This window comes from Pipistrellus kuhlii, unplaced genomic scaffold (assembly GCF_014108245.1).
Source record: "Pipistrellus kuhlii isolate mPipKuh1 unplaced genomic scaffold, mPipKuh1.p scaffold_m20_p_2, whole genome shotgun sequence".
Classification (NCBI taxonomy): domain Eukaryota; kingdom Metazoa; phylum Chordata; class Mammalia; order Chiroptera; family Vespertilionidae; genus Pipistrellus; species Pipistrellus kuhlii.
Genome location: NW_023425515.1, coordinates 51,987,445 through 52,007,432, shown reverse-complemented (window position 1 = coordinate 52,007,432; position 19,988 = coordinate 51,987,445). Strand labels below are relative to the sequence as shown.

Here is a 19,988-nt window from a genome sequence, read left to right as displayed (position 1 = left end):
AACCCCAGTAAGGGGGTGTGCAAGAGGCAGCTGATCGATGACTCTCTCTCATCGATGTTTCTAACTCTCTCTATCCCTCTCCCTTCCTCTCTGTAAAAAAATCAATAAAAAATATATTAAAAAAAAAAAAAAGAACTGGTGTTGCCTCGGAAGTGGGGGGTAGTCTTATACAGCGAATATAGGCCTAAACCTATGTTTTAACTGTAAAATTAGGGGGTCCTCTTATACGCCAGAAAATACGGTACTCTCTATAATAAAATATAAAGTGGGAAATGGTAAGCTGAGGTGAGTTACATGTGGACAGAGGCCATGTCTTTTTTTAAAACTTTATTCCTAGTAGTATCTAGGTTTAATGCAAGAATGAATGAATGAGAAGCTTTCTGATGTTTAAGAGCATACATTTTTGAATCAGACAGGCCTCAGGTCTAAATTGCAGTTTCTAGCAACTTCTAGCTTTGTAACCTTGTACCTGGTGCTTAATTCCTTTAATCGTCTATTTCTTCATGTGTAAAGTGGAGAGAGTAGTACATATTTTGTCAGGTTATATCAGCTCATGTATATAAAATGCTTACCACTTTACATATAAGAATAAACCTTCAATAGATAGTTAGCAATAATAATAACTATCAAGACAATGATTAATTTGGGATGATATTCATGCCAGGGGCTTGGGTTTGTTAGGTAGGCCCTGAGAAGAGAGTTTTAATTTGACATCAGATAAGGGAAGAATAGACCAGGGACTGAGGAACTAGATGATGGCCATTTTAATAACCCAGGGTAGAAACTGTGATGTCAAATAAGAGTTGTAGCAATGGTAGTGGAAAAGAAGCAGCCGAGTGAAGCAAGAGGATCAATGGAAGCTGGTAACATATCAGGTTTTTGTGGAGATGAGGAAAGAAGAGTGAGAACTCAAAGATGACCTCCATTTCTGTGACTACAGAAAAGTCTCAACAGATATCTCTTTTAACAATTGACCATTTAATTTTTTGTATAACTCTTATAACTCTCAAGTCAGGAAGGGGTAAGTGAGGTTCCTCCCTTGATGAGATGATCTGCTAGTCACTCCTACACATCAGCAGTCTGTCCTTAGCCGTGGGTACTGAATGTGCTGAATGAGAAGCTAAGAACCTTGTTTGTGTATCAACTGCAGTTGTGTTTGCAATGGGAAGCAAAATGTACAAAAAAACACCTCCGGAAGGAAACATAGTGACTCAAGTTATCAAATGTATCTGGGTAAGTACATGAATTGTTTACCTGCCTTTTTCAATCAAATACAAAGAGATGCTATGCTGAGCATAGAGACCTTCAAACATACATTTTTCTCAATGACCTCTGTTCTATATCTGTGCCTTTTGGAAAACTGAGATTACTCAGTCTTCCTCTGTGCCCCTACTTAACTACTAAGTAAAAAAGAAAAAAAAAAAAACTTAATCATTTTTTAATTTGGAAAAAAAATCTTCTGAAATATAGTTATAAGTGTCCATCAGTAGATGAGTGGATAAAACAGCAATGGTACATTTACAAAATGTAATATTTCTCAGCTGTAAAAAAGAAGAAAATGTTACCCTTTGTGACAGTATGGATGGGCCTGGAGAACGTTATGCTAAGTGAAATAGCAATCAGAGCAGGATGACAGCTGTTGGCAGTAGGGGAGGGGGGGGGGTGGAGGGATTGAGCAAAATATAGAAAATGAGAGAAAGAACTCATTGACAGGAACAACAGTGTAGTGGCTGTGGGGTGGAGGATGGTGGAGGTGGAAAAGAGTACAGGGAGAATAAATGATGTTGGAATTTAATTAAATTTTTCAAAAGACAGAAGAATAAATAAAATTGTATCTGAAATTCAATGTCTGAGTAAATCAAAGCGTTGGAATAAGTCACTTGAAGTATGTCTGTTTTAGAGAAGGGATGATGAACTGAAAAAGGTAGGGGATGGTTTCTTTTTGTCTCTCCTCTGAGGTCTATGCTCTGTCCTAGTTTGCTCTCTCCAACCGTTTCAAGAACCGTTCTGGGGACATTCCAAAGCGACAGCACTGGCTGGACTGGGCAGCTGAGAAATATCCAGTAAGTTGGAGTTTCAGAAATATTGTATAAATATCTCTGTAACATCTCTCCCAATATCCAAACCTATTCCCTCCTGCGGCATTGAATCTCCTCTCTTACTGTTCTTGGCTACCTCTACTCCACGCATGAAAACCATGCCTACCACGTTAGCCTGTTCCTCCTTTCCCTTGTGTTGCAGAAGCAGCTCATTATGGATGTTAAGGCACTGACCAGGATACTGTTCCTCTATATCCCATTGCCCATGTTCTGGGCTCTTCTGGAACAGCAGGTAAGAATACTTCTTTTGAAAGCTCCCCACCCCCCTTTCTTCCAGCCCCTACCCTCTCACAGAAAAGGGATTTCTGCTAACAGCATCCGTCTGCCCTAGGGTTCACGGTGGACCTTGCAAGCCACCAGGATGGACAGGAATTTGGTGAGTTGAAGAGATTTTTCCAGAGAAGTCTGTTATTTTCTTTATAATCCATAGTTGGGGGAAATTAATTTCTTTGTGTTTTTGCCTGAATATGGACTGAAGGTCCTAAGACAGGTGCCTCTAGTATGCAAACTCTGAGTAGGCAAAATAAAGACATCTCGTCTAGAAATAAAGCCCAGAATCTTACCTTTAGAAATCAGGAACCAACGTCTGGGAAAGGTTTAAGTGTGTACGAGGAAGTATGGAGAGGATAGCAAAGGGATACAGACCTGGGATAGGGATGGTTTTCTTCCATCTAAGCCTGCCCCGCCCAGCAGAGGCAGGTTGAATGGGGCTAGTCCACGACTGGCCCCATCTCAGTCAAGATTCACAGCAGGGGACCTGCATATGGAATATTTTGTACATGGATATGGAAAAATTGGGAAAGTTGTAGGCATTTTATCTCTTTTTCCAACCTCCATTATTTGGCAAACTCACATAAAGTTCCATCTCTGCTCTCAATTATTCCACTTTCTAGATTGTTGTCTTATTTTTTTGCCATCACAGTTGTGAAGAGGGTAGAGTCTTATTAGCCAGCCTCTTTGCAGCCTGTCAAATATAATTTTACCTTTTTCCTTCCTCTGGTTGTCCAGGATTTACCATGATTGCCCTCCTGTAGACCCCTTGGAGAACTCTATGTATCAGTGGGAATCTTTACCCTAAAGCAGATAGCTTGTCCTTTACATAATTACTACCAACAACTGCAGTTACTGAGATGAATAAAAACACACTGACTGTGCTCTCCTAGGTTAAGGAAAGATTAGTACCTAGAATATACTAGCAAATAACCTGAAGCCATTAACACTCTGTTCAGCCCATATAACCTTACAAGCATGATAGTGGCTGAACCAAAGACCTGGTGAATTTTAACTTATTAGTATGTTTATTGCCTGTTAATTACCAAGACTGTTGATTCAGGCTTTTCTTGTCGTTGGCCACCTCTAAATTTAATTTATTATAATGTTTCAGGGTTTTATTGTGCTTCAGCCGGACCAGATGCAGGTAGGGCACTTCTTTGTAGTCATGGGAACTTATTTCTTTCCTCATTTATACCTCTACTTGTAGTATTAGGATTGCCAACCATAATTTGATGTTATTTTTTCCTTGTATGCTTAGAGTACTAAGCACAGGGATGAAAATATTCTCCTTAAACTCCACACTTTCTCTTTTACATCTTCTATAAAGTAAGTAGCTCTCACTCAACTCCAGGGAGAGTAAGTTTTGAGCTCACAGGAAAAGTATACGCATTGGACTTTTTTCCCAGGCACAGTATAATGGAAATGTTCTCAAAGAAAGTAGAAGGCTTTGTTGTATGAGCAACCAAGTCAGAATCTCTGTTCTTTGGTAACTCTTATTCCTTTTTTTTTTTTTAACCCTTTGTTCAATAACCCCCAATTCTTCCTTCTGTTTCTCCTGGCCATGACATTTTCCTTTGGGCTGTGGAAATGGAGATGACAAGTGAAAATTGGAACACCCAATTGATTGACAGAAAAACAGGTTCAGAGTGAAACTGGTTCCTTGGGATATCTGGAAACTAAGGTGCTATGCAAGGGAAATAGAGTCTTAGGTGTAGAGAGTATAAGAGATATGAAATCATCTTGTACTTTGTATGAGAAAAGTGTCTTTGGATGTGAGAAAGGATGTGCAAAAGCAAGTAAGAGCACATGCTCACACTTATGATAGGAGAACACTTGTAACTAATCTTTTTTTTACCATGGTATTTCAGGTACTAAATCCCCTCCTGGTTCTTATCTTCATCCCATTGTTTGACCTTGTCATTTATCCTCTGGTCTCCAAGTGTGGAATTAACTTATCGTAAGTGCTCATTATGCCTATATTCCTCTCTGACTCAATCTTTGCCCCGTTTGATTAAGATTCAATGTCAGTAGTTTTCTACTTAGTGATGACTTGTTTTGGTTTATAGTGTTTTTTCCCCCTGTTCTATTTATCCATGTTAGGCTACATAACATTAATACAAGAGGATGAGAATTAGAATGAATTAATTCTTATTGTAGACAGTCTAAGCCATTACTGTTCACTGAACTGTGCAATGTTGAAGGGATATGTCTAAAGTTTCATGGAAACTCAAGAGTATATGAGAGTGGTCTCCTAAACCAATTTTTTGCTTTGTTCTTGAATATTGCCTCTTCAAAGAAGTCTAAAGCCTTGATGACAATGAATCCCTTTAAACCTCCCATTGTCCCTATAAAACAAGTAAGGGGACCTGGTAAGAGTGGGATAGAATGGTCCCTATTTACTGCTTTTCTCCCATTAAAGTGTTTGCTATTCATTGTTCAGTTTGACAGTGTTTTAAGCCTCATCTAATTCCCCATTTAATAGCAATTTCCATTTAATGACCACTTTACCATATTCAAATGGCCTTTTATCATTTACTCATTCATTGAAGTGGGTTCAGCACCACGCCATGCAAATGAGGGCACAAATCTTGCCCTCAAGAGGTTTACTGTTTAATAAGGAGGTGGAACATGTGCCACATAACTATTACATGAGGTAAAATATGTTAGTGCCCTAATAATGGAGCAAAGTGCCAGGGAAACGTTAGAAGTCTGCTGACAGGGTCAAGAAAAACTTCTGAACAAGAGGAAAATGAAGTAATAATATATAGTGCCTAGCATATGGTGAATGTTCAATTAATCTGATGGCATACTATTATTTTTGTTATTATGACATGATGTATAGAAAAACATAAACAAAGGTAGATGTGGGGATGTGGTGCATTACAAAGAACCATTCAATGCAGCTCAAGTAAAGGGAGAAGAAAATATGTGTGAAGGGGAGTTCTAGGAAACACTCTGGAAAGTAATTGGGGCCAAATCAGGAAAGGTCTTTAATGGTAGGCCTAGGGGGGTTGGATTTTATCCTTTAAACTCTAAAGTTTAGATATAAATGTCTCTCCCTCTCCTCTGCAGATCGCTTAGGAAAATGGCTGTTGGTATGATCCTAGCATGCCTGGCATTTGCAGTTGTGGCAGTTGTAGAGACAAGAATTAATGTGAGTTCAATAAATCTTTTTAAAAAAATATATTTTATTGATTTTCCACAGAGAGGAAGGAAGCAGGATAGAGAGCTAAAAACGTTGATGAGAGAGAAACATCAACCAGCAGCCTCCTGCATATACCCTGCCTGGGATGTGCGCACAACCAATGTACATGCCCTTGACTGGAATCGAACCTGGGACCCTTCAGTCCACAGACTGATGCTCTATTCACTGAGCCAAACCGGTTTGGCAAGTTCAATAAATCTTAAGTTCCATGAGTACAGGACCTTATCTATCTTCTTCATTCTTCTGATTGCCTGGGACCTAGCATAGTACCTGTTTAAAAGAAGGTGCATAACTCATCCTATATAATAAAAGCCTAGGTGGCAGTACACCCTCACGTGACGTCATCACAAGATGGTCATCACAAGATGGTCATGCGCACTTAGAGGCGGGGCCCAGTGGCTGCTCTATGTGATAAAGCCTAGGGTTCCCACAGCTCTGCACGGGTGGAGGAGGTGGGTCCTGGTGGAAGAGGCAGGTCGCAGCAGGGGAGGGAAGTTGTGGGCAATCAGGCTGCCAGGGGAGGGCAGTTGGAGACAATCAAGCCAGCAGGGGAGCGGTTAGGGGACAATCAGGCTGGCAGGCAGAAACTGTTAGGGGTAGTCAGGCAGGCAGGCAGGCAAGTGGTTAAGAGCCAGCAGTCCTGGATTGTGAGAGGGATGTCAGACTGCTGGTTTAGGCCTGATTCTGGAGCAATCAGGCTTAAACCAACAATTGGACATCCCCTAAGGGGTCCCAGATTGGAGAGGATACAGGCAGAGTTGAGGGGCAGCTCTTCCCCAACCCCATGCATGAAGTTTGTGCACTGGGCTTCTAGGATTTGTGATAAATTAGTAGGTACAGAGGTAGAATAGCAATGAAAAGAAAGCTCAGCTCCCACCTGAAATATTCAGAATATTTTGTCAAGGAATTTCCAAACACTTATATCAAGGTATCCAACCATCTCTTTGGAAACACTAGCTTATATGATAATTTACCAGACACTTACACAAATACCCTTTCGCAGATTGAATGGCCACTAATGGGGATTGATGTATGAGGCCACAGCTGAGTCAAAAAGTATGAAGTTTGTTACCTGACATCTATGCTTGCTGCATTGAGCTGGTGTTTCCTCCTCCAGACTAACTTCAGAGTTTCCTAAGCTATATGGCTTTAGTGGGAGAAAACTGTGTTATCCTGACTTAGATGGATTAGGCCCATGGTTGGCAAACTATGGCTCATAAACCACATATGGCTCTTTGGCCCCTTGAGTGTGGCTCTTCCACAAAATACCACTGCGTGGGCGAGTCTAGTTTGAAGAAGTGGCATTAGAAGAAGTTTAAGTTTAAAAAATTTGGCTTCCAAAAGAAATTTCAATCATTGTACTGTTGATATTTGGCTCTGTTGACTAATGAGTTTGTTGACCACTGGAATAGGCTATCAGAGATAGGACTGAGATGTCTGTTCTTTTTGTATCCACACGGCTGATGTATGTTCTCTGTCCTAAGGCAATGGCTCCACCACAGCCAGGTTCCCAAGAGATTTTCCTACAAGTCTTGAATCTGGCAGATGATGAGGTGAAGGTGACAGTGGTAGGAGATGACAATAATTCTTTGTTGCCAGAATCCATCAAATCTTTTCAGGTGAGATATGGAGTTGGAAGAATTAGAAACACATTCTGATTATGCACCAAAACAGCAGCATAATATAGTGGTTAACTATATTATGTATTTGTGGAATCAAACTGCCCCCGTTCAATTCCATTTCTGACACTCCCTATCTATAAGACTCTGAACAAGTTATTGTATCTCTAAACTTCAGTTTAAGCATCTGTAAAATGGCAACAATTTTAAAATCAGAAGTTATTCTAATGATAAATATTATAATATGTAAATCCTATGATGAATATCTTACTCATGAATATTTATGCATCCCTCTAATTACTCCTATGGTATATTCCTAAAAAATGGAATTACTAGCTTAACAGATAATGTTGAGGTCCCACATGGGAAGCTATGAGGTTATGATGTCCAAAATGGGGTAGAAGGTGAGTGTGACAGGTTTTTCATTCTACAGAAAATGCCACAGTATTCCAAACTTCACCTGAAGACAAAAAGCCAGGATTTTCACTTCCACCTGAAATATCACAATTTGTCTGTCTACACTGAGCATTCTGTGGAGGAGAAGAAATGGTACAGTCTGATCATTCGAGAAGATGGAGAAAGTGTTTCCAGCATGATGGTAAGTTGAGGAGTGGTCTTGGTTCCAAATTGTTATCTTAGAGTGTGATGACTGGCTCATCAATAGCTTATCAAGGATATGACTAATGCTAAAATTTTCTGATTATTGGTTCCCTGTTATCAGCTGTAACTGATTTTTATTTTCCTCTATTTAAGGTGAAGGATGAGGAAAACATAACAACCAATGGGATGACAGCCGTGAGGTTTGGATGTCAAGGAAATCCCGGGCCACTCTGTTCTCATGAATCTTGGGCCTCTTCTGACCTGAGGGGCTTCGAATAATGAGTCCTAGCATTCTACTTATCTTGTGCATGGATTCTCTCCTGAAATGTCAGGGGCATAGGTGTCAGAAGGCATTTTCCAGGACACAGAGCAGATAGGCTTGCTTTCCCATGTGGCATTCAAAGATGACCGTGTATCTTTGTGTATGTCTCCTGTGCTCTGATGCATACATTTTATTTACTGGATTTTATCCACTTATCTTGTTCTCAGGAAAGTAACTCAATACTTTCCTCTTCCTGATGACCAGAGAGAAATTTAGATGTAAGCAAATAATGTCTCATTGTTGGTAGCTGAGCATTTCTTTTTACTGTGTTTTTAAAGTAAAGTATAGTTTTTATTTTAAACTTATAGAGGCATCTTGGTGTAATTGAAGGTGATAACATTTTGGAGTCAAAAAGACTTGGTTGTGAATTCAGAAAAGTCTGAAGGTCTTGTCAGGCAGCCTGGGGCAGTTACAGAGATGGGGCACTGAAGAAGTCACCTGCTTTCTGTGGCAGGAATCTGACATGAAATGGACAGATGCACATGCCTATGGCCATCAGGATTAGGTGGTTGCTGTTAAGAGTTGATAGGATTTTCCTGGGTTGGAGAGCCACAGGAACTTTCAGGAGGGATGGAAGGGGAAATTTCTAGATTAGTGCAGGATTATTTAAAAAGTCCAGGAGTGGCCGAAACCGGTTTGGCTCAATGGATAGAGCATCGGCTTGGGGACTGAAAGGTCCCAGGTTCGATTCCGGTCAAGGGCATGTACCTTGGTTGCGGGCATATCCCCAGTGCGGGGTGTGCAAGAGGCAGCTGATCGATGATTCTCTCTCATCGATGTTTCTAACTCTCTATACAAAACTCTCTGTACAAAATCAATAAAATATATTTAAAATAAAAATAAAAATAAAAAGTCCAAGAGTCAACATTAAGGATTCCAGAGAGAATTTGTCTTTTTATCCCATGGACCAAAGACAAAAGCACAAGCTATCAAAATAGAAATGTATCTTAAACCCATACTTACAGGCCTAGATTCAGATGACTAAAAAGATCATGCTAGAAGAGTCCAGGATTGTCTGCAGACTCCACTGCACAAAATTGATTACCTATTATGGGCTGGGAGTCTGAGTTTGCATAAGTCAAATTGTTTATAAGAAGACAAAGAATCAGGTTCCTCCCCCTCCCCCTTATTGTTGAAGGTGTCCTTTATTTGTGTCCTTATCCCCGCATTGCCACCCCCCCCCCACACACACACACTCTTGGTTATGCTTATATGCATGCATACAAGTCCTTTGGTTGATCTCTCTTCCTTACCTCCACCCTCCCCTACCTTCCCTCTGAGGTTTGAGCATACTGGTATATATTTCTATGTACATAATCATTTTTCTTAATGGAGTATCAGTTGGTGAACCCCACCATTATAAGAGGGAAAGATATTGGATGCACCTAAGGTGGATTAGTGAGGAAGCTCCGACTGCCATGGGTTATCATGATAGTGTCCATCCAGCTAGAGATCAGGTGAGGGTGTGGCAGATAGAAAGGTATTCCCTTAGACATGAGAATGTTAGGGACAGCTAAGACTACTGATACTTTTTACATTTGAGTTGATTTATTCATTCAGTTAATAATACACAACAATGTGCCCTTTATGTACCAGGCACTGTTCTAGGCACTGGGATATAATGGCAAACAAAAGAAAAGGCCCCTACCCTTTTATCATGTGTTGTTGCTTGAGAAGGTTTGTCTGATCTGTAACCCTGTCTCTATCCTTAGGTTCCTTAATACTTTGCATAAAGAGGTCAGCATCAACCTGGGTACAGATATCTCACTTAATGTTGCTGAAGACTATGATGTGTCTGCTTACAGAACTGTACAGATAGGAGAGTAAGTACATTCATTACCCTTGGAACATTTTACTTTTATCAACAAATTTTAAAATGTGTTCTTTGCATATAGGTGACGGTATATCAAGATAGTAGGTATATCTTGGCTAATCTTGAGTATACACAGACTCCAGCTCTTTTTTTTTTTTACCCTTGCCACCTTCCCTTAGTCTCACCTTTCTCTACACAGGTATATTAAGATCATGATTGCTATGAAGGCCTTACTGTAGAATTAATAAGGCCCATCTCTGGGAGGTTTGTAAAGTTTATTATGGACTCCCACTTCTGTCCTTTGGTATTGCCTACTTTCACATCAGTATTTCAGGCTTATCCTTTTTGGTTCACCATTTTATGCTGAGGAAAATTAATAAGACTTAAGAGCCTGGTGTCCACAAAAGATGATGATTTGTGCCTTTTTTATTCAGGTTTAAGTTAAAAAAAAAAAAAAAAAGATACCAGACAGACAATAAGGGGCTCAGACCAGGGGTAGAAAAATCTGGCATGAAAATAATTTACTCCTTGAGAATTCTCTCTTTAAGAGAAATGAGTGGTTTCGCTGCTCGATTCACTATCAATAAAGAGATGAGATCATTCTTTTTTGTGATAATGGGGTGCCTTTCTAAGCTGTGATGTTTATTCTAACTTAAAATCCTCCTGTTCCAGATATCCTGCAGTGCATTGTAAAACAGACGATGATGACTTTTCACTGAATTTGGGTCTACTAAACTTTGGTACAGCTTATCTGTTTGTTATTACTAATGTAAGTAGCTCATGGTCACCCTGTACGCTCCTACCATGTAGCTGTATCTATGTCTGTGCCTATTCTGGAATCTAAAGAAGGAGAAGATAGGATCACATACTTATTTCCATTGTAAGATGATAGATTCTAGTGACTTTATGACTGAGGTCTCCATATGGGACATAAAAATAGATATCATTGGCAGCAGGTACAGGGTCTGGGAAAATGGAAGAACTAGTTTATCTTGAGTCATTGCTACGAGATGACACGGTCTCCTTCAGTCTCATTATGGTCCTAAGGAAACAAAGATTATTTGTCATTTTGACATACAATAACAAAATATTTTGCCATTTAAGGACTACATTAAATCGATATCCAAAGTCAGGCAAGTGAGTGCAGTGTTACCAAAAGAAATTTCAGAACAAAAACAAAACAAAAAACAAACAAACCCTGAAACTGTAGCAATTGCTCAATCTCTTGAAGGTAGCAAAAGGATGAAAATATAAAGATGGGATGGATATAAGATCATAGAATGCTGTAGGTAAGGACTATTTACTTGAGACTACTGACAGACCAATTTCTTCTTTCCCTCACTAAGAGCACCCATCAGGGTCCCCACGCTTGGAAGACAGAAGACATTCCAGCCAACAAAATATCCATTGCATGGCAGCTACCACAATATGTGCTGGTGACAGCTGGGGAGGTCATGTTCTCTGTCACAGGACTTGAATTTTCTTATTCTCAGGTAGGTTTTTGCAAGCGGGAAATGGAGGAGGAGTTGGGGCCTTAGAAGATGGCGAATTATTTTCCTGGCACTGCCTTAAATAGATATGTGACCTGGCCAAGACCTTCATATATTTTGGGCCTAGATTCTTTATACATTATCCTTACATGATTCCCATGTAGATCCAGATTGTATAATCTGAGTTAAAATATTTAATTAATAAGAGCTCCATTCTGATATTAATATTAACATAATGAATATCCCTTGAATCAGTGTGATAGCTGAACCAGTGGAAAAGTTGACTCCGGAAACTTTTGTGGAAGAAGTTTTCTGGATAGATGCATGGGGCCTGAGGGTGGTGTAGGGATGTTGTTTACTGACAGACTTGTGTCCTCTCTAGGCTCCCTCTAGCATGAAATCTGTACTCCAGGCAGCCTGGTTGTTGACGATTGGAGTTGGCAATTTCATTGTGCTTACTGTGGCACAGTTCAGTGACCTGGTACAGGTATGGATCCAAGAAAAAGAGGAGCTAGTACCTATTCAAGGCATCCCCCTTCAGATTCCTCTTTTTCCTCCTCCTCCATCCCTCTGTCTTCCACATTCCCCATGATAGATGAGTTATATGCACACAGACTTTGCTAGAAAAATAGACATATGTAAGTATCAGTAATATCCACCATATACTCATGGGAGGAAAGATCAGTGAACCCAGTCTTCTTCTAGCAAACCTCTGCCTAAATGGTGAGCCTGGGTCAATCTCCTCAGTTCTTGCCTTTGAAGGTCCCTTTAGTTTTAGATTTCCCCATATTTTTTTTCTTATATATATATATTTCTTCCTGCAGTGGGTCGAGTTCACTTTGTTTTCCTGTCTCCTGCTGCTGGTCTGCCTGATCTTCTCCATCATGAGCTACTACTATGTTCCTCTAAAGCCAGAGGATATTCAGGAACCAGCAGCTAAGAAGATTCCCCATATCCAAGAGAACACAATGAACCTGGAGACCAAGAACACGAAGCTCTAATGACTCTTGGGACTCTGCTCAGTTCCAGATTCTTGACTCTGGTCTTGGGCATCTCTGAACTTCAAGCATTTTTTCCCTCCCATTTGATTAGGGGAGTGAGGTGGCATCATACATGAGCTGGTCTCTTCCACTTTTCTCCCATGATAGAGGCAGTTCTGCATTTTCCAGTCTGTTAAAGGGCGAGGCCCCTGAGGCTCTACATCTTCCCATCTATCAATGAACTCAGTAAACCGTGTGTTGTGTTGGTGAAGCTAGCCTGGTGTCTCCAAATGGCCAAGAAAACACATATGTACAATTGAGATTAGTCTCTCTGAGTACGCACAATTATGTGGGAATTCCTTTACCTGCTATTTAGAATGGAAGACCCCACTTTTTGAGGTGCTGATTTAGGGGCAAAATTGCAGAATAAGAGAGAGATGGTATTTCAAGCTGCTTCATAAGCAATGTAATTGAATTATTCACAAGGCCAAGAATTGGTATATCTGGTGTGATCTGGTCTAGGATCTGACTTATCAACTATCCAAGTTTGATAAAACATTAGTACATTTTTCAGTACAGATAACAGACTGACATTTTATTAACACAGGAGAAGATATATCGTTCTTATAATTATACTATTTTATTCACCAACCCAAACATTCCTTTTTCAGCACTGATAGATATTTGGAAATCAAATTAAAGATAGTACACATTGGTAATCTGGTTCTGAGAATAACTTGGATATGCTGAATGGGTATAAATTGTGGAAATCCTGATGAATCCCTCTTCTGCAGTACACATTCTTCTTAGTGACCACAATACTTCAGCTATGACTTATGTCTTGTGGACAGCTGTATAGACACTAATTATAATTCTGAAACCCTGACCTTTCAATGTTGTTGGGTCAACTTTTTCTCATTATTACATCATGTCTTGCTTATTGCAACAAATATTTAATAACAGCAATATTTTTATGAATCTATCTTCCTTTTTTATTTTATTCCCGTCAGCCTCAAACAAGTGGCTTCATTTTGATAATTTTTCTTGTCTAACTTTCCTCACAATTTTCAAATACCTCACAATTTTTAAATTTTTAAATAAAAATTTCTTTCTTATTAAAAAGTAATATTAATACTATAGGTTCAAACTTCTAAAACGGTGATGCTCAATGGAGAGGAATGGTTCCATATGAGGATCCTAGCACAATCTGGAGGCGGGGAGGCAGGTAGGTAGAACATGAAGGTTTTTTGCTTGTTTGTTTCTGTGTTAATGAAAAGGTGAGAAATATTACCTTGCACATAATAAATGAATCCTTGGGCAGAAGTGGTAATATCATTACAATGTATTTCTAGGAAGAAAAGTTCAGAACCACTGTACGAGAGAGCCTCATTTTTATTGGTTTTGGTCCATTATTCTCATTTAGAACTATGTTACATTTCACACTGTAAACATAACAAGAGAAGTTGCTCCAGTTTCCCAAACATCATATACTTTAATTTTAGTGACCAAGGTTTCAGAAGTACTAAAGTGACCGCAGCACCATCCAGTTTCCCCAGATGCTGTATCTTAATGTGAACCAGAGCAGCTTTAGAACTCAATCTGGTCAATGAAATATTGTTTGAAGAGATGTTAACAGAGCTCAGTGAATAAACGTTTGTATGGACAAATGTATTTGGGGAATGGGGCATATTATATCTTTTTCTTAACGTTTGTATATGAAAGATTCTGAGAAATACTGCAGTAAAAACACTTTATATAGCCCAGTGGTCAGCAACCAAGTGTGAGCCTCATGCAGCTTGTGAGTCGCGGTTTGCTGCTCTGTTGACTAATGAGTTTACTGACCACTGTCATATATTATCCTTTACCTCTTTGCACACAATATGCCACAATTGCCTAATCCTCACAGCTTCCAACTACACAGTAATATTTAGTCTAGCCTAACGTGGTGTAGTGTTCTGCAGAACACTAGTTTAGGGAATTCTTACGTATACCCAACTACAGCTTCTTCTCTGAAACCTCTTACCACCTTGGTTCTTTTCTTTCTAGCTAACAAGAATAAGAGTAACCCCCTCTTTCATGTTGCAGACTGTTTTGCTATTTGTGGAGAGCTTTCACCTCTCCTCCCTAGTAGGTATTCATCAGGCTAAAGATTCTCAGTTTCTCTAGCTGCTCCTCACAGGCCATCATCTCTCCTTGCACTACCCTGTGTTTCCTCTTCTGAAAAATATCTTTTGTCTGAAATGTATGAGTAGATCAGAATCTCTCTTCATATGTGATATCTAGAGCCAACTACAACATTCCAGAAGTGGTCTGACCAGAAGAACTAGGATCAGCCTTTCTCCAAACAATACCCATCTGTTAATACAGGTAACATTAGATGTTTGGGCAAATACATCACAAATGAAGGCTTATACGCTAACCATGTGGTTGGCTAACATCTCCAGTGTTTTAAGAGAGCTATTGTTTATCCTAATGCACGTTTGAGTCCTACTATATGCCATTCACTAAGTTAGATGCTGGAAAAACAAAGATGAATGATCTACCTTACCTGTGCGCAAACTTACCTCACTTACCTTGCCTGACTGTCAAGACTGTAGAGAGTGCAAAGGCCTTGAAGAAGTAACATCACATTGAGGAAGAGCAAGAAGGACACTATGATAGGACTGGATCCTCCCTACTCAAATCCTTCTCTTAGAGAAAATCTCCAACCACAACCCAGAAAAAGGGAAATCCTGGATACTAAGTAACGCTGTCATCCTTAGAGTTTGGACCAAGGGTGGACTTTGGCAAAGTGGGTCCATCAGAGTCCCTCAAGAGTTTAGAATTGAGACAAAGGTTCAGAGAGTGAGGGCACTTTAACTGAAAGGTGTGTAGGTTGTTGCGGGTAGGGGTGTTGGCATCATGGCAACTTTGTATAAGCAAAAGTTACACTGGGTCAGAATTAGAATCCTGTAACACAAAATGGTCAGCAGAAAAGACAGATGAGCAAATACAGAGAGAAAAACCTAAACTGCTTAAAAGAAAGAAAAAAAAAAGAGCAATAGAAAGAGACAAAAACAGTCAAGAAGACAGACATTCGGGGGAAAGTGAGGAAGATAAGGGGACAGGATACCAAATGGGAAAGAATGGGACTCAAGAATTGAGATGGGCACCCTGGAAGGATTCAGATGACTCCAAGTAACTGCTAACTCAAACACCACAGAACCTCAGCAAAAGAAGCCTTTTCCCCTCCGTGACGGAGGATGATCCTGCCTTGCTTAAAGACCATGTAGTTATCCCATTTGAGGCGCTTTCTTGGCAAGTGAGTACCAATTCTCCTTATGCCCTGCTCCACTCTCCTTCATTGCCTCCATATCTATAACTGTAGACAAATTCTAATACATCCATGGGGCCAATTGCCAAGTCTAATTTGGGAGCAAGAGGGCTACATGCCAAGAATTACAAAATTGCACTAAAGTTTATCAGCAAGAACCTGAGGAATATACATGGAACTGAATTATGAGTACCAGACCAGAGATGAAAGAAAATAAATGTCAGTTTATTATTATGTAGGTGCACATAACAGAGATTCTAGACTCAATGTGCTGTCACACGAAGTTGGTAGAGTTCTACTTATTTTCTCTTTTTGTTGGATTCACTTTTGGCCTTTGCTGAGTTGAGATGCCTGCAGAGCAGCTCTATTATAAGACATAGATCTGGGCTAATGATTTGGCAGGACAGTCAAGGACATAAAAGGGATGAGTATTTGTAACAGGTTGTTCTGGAGAAAGAGTTATGTGAAGGGATCTCTCAGCATGAACTCACAGTGTGAGAATATGCGTGTCCTATGTGAATGTTCACCAGAGGGCCTTAGCTTCACAAAAAGTTTTCTTTATCCATATAAACATAATGAGCCTCTTACTTGTAGAGGAAGGAATAGAAATATTTAGGGAGATGAGAATGTCAGAGTGGATTTATTATGTATTAGCTATTGAGACATCCCTGCCCCAAGGACATGCTTGTCATAATGACAGTGGGGAAGGGCATGTAATAAGAATGGAGACACAATTTTTTAATAAGTATTCACCTCTCTAACTATAGATAAGAAGTTTTCTAACAGACCTTGGGAAACTGGAGGATGAAATAAGGCTGTAAAAAGATAAGATGCCTTGCTGGGTCCATTACTCAGATAAGAAATGCATTTTGAGAACTGACCAAGGACAGGACATGATTTGATTTGGTTGCTGTGCCAGGACACTGACACCTCCCTTCTCCCCCCTTAAGAGTTTGCCTCAGGAATAATGACCATTTTCTGGTCCCAGGAACAGGCTGAGCTATTTGTAACATCATAGAAGATTAGCTACCTTGTTATCGGACTTAGAGCCAGTCTGTAGACCCTCCCCTCCCTTTTCCCTGTCACACTTGTAGCTTGAAGCTGCACTACTTATATAAAACCTTAATATGCAAATTGACCAAACTAAACGGTGGAATGATTGGCAGAATGACTGGTCACAGGACACGCACTGACCACCAATGCAGGAGCTGCCCCCTGGTGGTCAATGCCACAATTGCCTACAGCGAGAGCGCTGCTCAGCCAGAAGCCAGACTCACTTAGGCCTGGCGAGCACAGCAGAAGTGGCAGGAACCTTGCTGCCTCCATGGCAGTGCTAAAACAGTGCCATGATGCAAATGTAGGTACACTTGAAGTTGTCCCAGAGCCTTCTTACTCTATCTTTATATTTTTGGATTCCTTTTTCTTTTTGCTGTTCTGGTTGAGTGTTTTTTGCTTGCTTATATTCCAAACTAGAAGCCTGGTGCATGAAATTTGTGCACAAGGTTAGGTGTCCCTCAGTCTAAGCCTGCATCCTCTCCAATCTGGGACTCCTTGAGGAATGTCCAACTGCCCATTTAGGCCCTTTCACAATCCAGGATTACTAGCTCCCAACTGCTTGTCTGCCTCCCTTCCTAATTGCCCCTAATCATTTTTGCCTGCCAGCCTGATCACCTCCTAACCACTCCCCTGCCAGCCTGACTGATGCCTAACTGCCCTCCCCTGCAGGCCTGGTCACCCCTAACTTCCCTCCCCTGCAGGCCTGGTCCCTCCCAACTGCTCTCCCCCTGCAGGCCTGGGTCCCTCCTAACTGTCCTCCCTTGCAGGTCTGGTCCCTCCCAACTGCCCTCCCCTGCTTGCCATCTTGTGGCAGCCATCTTGTGTCCACATGGGGGCCGGATCTTTGACCACATGGGGGCAGCCAGCTTGTGTGTTGGAGTGATGGTGAATCTGTATAGTACTTTTTTTTTTTTTTTTTAACTAGCCTGAAATTCATATGGCAATCTACTGTTGATTCCCTGTAAATTATTCTTTATTTCAGTTAGTGTATCCTTCATTTCTGATTGGTCCTTTTTGTTCTCACTAATTTCCTTGAAATTCTCACTAAGTCCCTTGAAGCTCTCATTAAAATCCTTGGGCATTCTTATAACCATTGATTTGAACTCTGTACACAGTAGTTTGCTAGATTCCATTTCATTTAGTTCTTTTTCTGGAGAATTTTTTCTTCTATTCTTTCATTGGTGACATTTCTTTGCGCATTTTGGTTGTTTCCCTGTGTTTGTTTTATGCATTAGATCGAATTGCTATGTCTCCTAGAATTAGTAGAGTGGCCTTGTATAGTAGGTGTCCTATAGGGCCCAGTGGCTCAGCCCCCCTAGTCCCCTGAGCTGGGCCTCATGTGCACCCCTGTGTGGGCTGTGTGCACTATCTGGTAGTTGAGCCTTGATTGCTATTGGCATCACTGGGAGAAACTGACCCCTCAGCTGTGACTACAGTGGAAGAGCTGCCATGCAGGAGACACCATTATAGAGCAAGAGCTGCTTCAGTGGGGCTTCGGTGTGATACTTGTGGATGTGTAGAGTTGTAATCTGGCATAGTCTGAAGCTGTCTACCAGGTGCACTGGCTCTTGGGTCCCCTGAGGGCACAAAGTTATCCCTTATCTGTGTCTTGCTTAGGGCCACCCATCAGGAGCTATAGAGTGATCTGCAGATGGCTGCTACTTGTGTTCAGATTGTAAGTGCCCAGGAGAGGCTGAGCTGTGAAGCAAGGCAGGTTGCTGCTAGTGCTGAGCCTGGGTCCTCTTATTGAGTGGTATTAGGCATACTGATGCTAGCTGCTGCTTGTTTGAGAGATTTTAGGAAAGTCTAAAGCCTGAACCAGGGCACACAATTCATATGAAAAAGAGAGTCTTAGTTCCATGGAGACAAAGTGACTTTCTGGGACCAAGCTGGTAGCTACAGGGTTTCTAACTGACAGATGCTTTCTTTCTTGTTCCACCTGTCAGCCCTAGTGTCTCTGAGCAGGGGAGGAAAGTCTCCAACCCTTGGGAACAAAGAGACTGTCCCACTTGGGCCAGCTGTTTTCCTTCACTCTTACTGGTTCCTTCTACTTACCTCAGTATCTCTCCATGGAAAAGAGGATTCTCCGGCCCAATAGGGCAGGAAAATGCATGCCTTATTTTTGGCAAGGCTCCTAGCTGCTTCTTCCCTGAGGTCATCAGAGGGTCTTCCATTAGATCCAGGGGACGAATGAGCTGATACCTTTTATTGCTATATGGAAAGTTGAAAATACCAGGTCTGGCTGACCATCTGCTATTGATTGAGGGACAAAAGATGACCTTCCTTTTGTGTTGTTCTTCTGGTCCTGAGTTCCCAAACCAGCCTGTCTTCTTTTTAGCACCATTCAGAATTTTTCTTTATTTCTTGTGCCACTTTCAGGATTTATAAAGTTGTGCTAAGCAAGAAGAAGCAAGGGGGGTGGGGGGGAATCTATGCCATTTTGCCCTGACCAGAAGTCCCTCACGTACTGAATTTGATGTTTTAATTACCTATTAAAATTTCAATTTTTTTTTGTGCTAATTTACACTTAATTACATCATGGAAATAAAAAATACCAAGGCACCTTTGCCCAAAGCTGGCATTTAGCTTATTTTTCCAACAAAGAATTAATGAGGCCGAAACCAGTTTGGCTCAGTGGATATAGCATCGGTCTGTGGATTGAAGGGTCCCAGGTTCAATTCTGGTCAAGGGCACGTACCTTGGTTGCAGGCACATCCCCAGTGGGAGGTGTGCAGGAGGCAGCTGATTGATGTTTCTAACTCTCTATCCTTCTCAATTCCTCTTTGTCAAGAATAAATAAAAAAAATATTAAAAAAAAAAGAATTAATGAGAGTAGGGGGGAAATTGTTATGTCAACACAATAGGATCTACATTGAGCTTGGGGCCATACATATAAAGATACTGTTGAGGAACACACACACACACACACACACACCTTCTCACAGGTCGCATCCAATGTTCCCCAGGAGGGTGTCTACATCAAGCACAGATGGATTCATGAAGCCACCAAGGGCCCTGGGGAAAATAGGAGGGAGTGGTAGAGCTTATTATAGGGAAGGTACAGCCCCTCCTTCTGGGGTTTTGAGGGGCAGAACCTGCCTGGAAGGTTCTGCTTGTGAAGACTGAGGGGTGCCAGGAGAAAGGCGGCTCCAGGATTCCTCAGGTCGCCCTGGCTCTTCTCTGAGCTTTAGGTGGGAAGAAGGCTTCATCCAGTCAAA

At 41.0% G+C, this 19,988-nt stretch overlaps 1 protein-coding gene across 2 annotated transcripts in view; it reads left to right on the top strand.

Moving 5' to 3' along the window:
- SLC15A2 (solute carrier family 15 member 2) overlaps positions 1–14,085 on the top strand; it is a 31,390-nt gene extending 17,305 nt beyond the window's left edge. Inside the window, exons 8-22 of one of the 2 annotated variants that reach the window (XM_036447030.2) lie at positions 1,151–1,233; positions 1,977–2,063; positions 2,242–2,331; positions 2,431–2,475; positions 3,484–3,516; positions 4,241–4,329; positions 5,445–5,526; positions 7,062–7,196; positions 7,630–7,794; positions 7,950–7,996; positions 9,831–9,941; positions 10,604–10,700; positions 11,278–11,424; positions 11,804–11,908; positions 12,246–14,085. In XM_036447030.2, the coding sequence (XP_036302923.1) occupies positions 1,151–1,233; positions 1,977–2,063; positions 2,242–2,331; positions 2,431–2,475; positions 3,484–3,516; positions 4,241–4,329; positions 5,445–5,526; positions 7,062–7,196; positions 7,630–7,794; positions 7,950–7,996; positions 9,831–9,941; positions 10,604–10,700; positions 11,278–11,424; positions 11,804–11,908; positions 12,246–12,422 (1,493 nt within the window). In that variant the 3' untranslated portion in view covers positions 12,423–14,085. The remainder of the gene's footprint in view (positions 1–1,150; positions 1,234–1,976; positions 2,064–2,241; positions 2,332–2,430; positions 2,476–3,483; positions 3,517–4,240; positions 4,330–5,444; positions 5,527–7,061; positions 7,197–7,629; positions 7,795–7,949; positions 7,997–9,830; positions 9,942–10,603; positions 10,701–11,277; positions 11,425–11,803; positions 11,909–12,245) is intronic. The other variant, XM_045583953.1, reaches the window with a different exon arrangement.
- Positions 14,086–19,988: the final 5,903 nt, after the last annotated feature.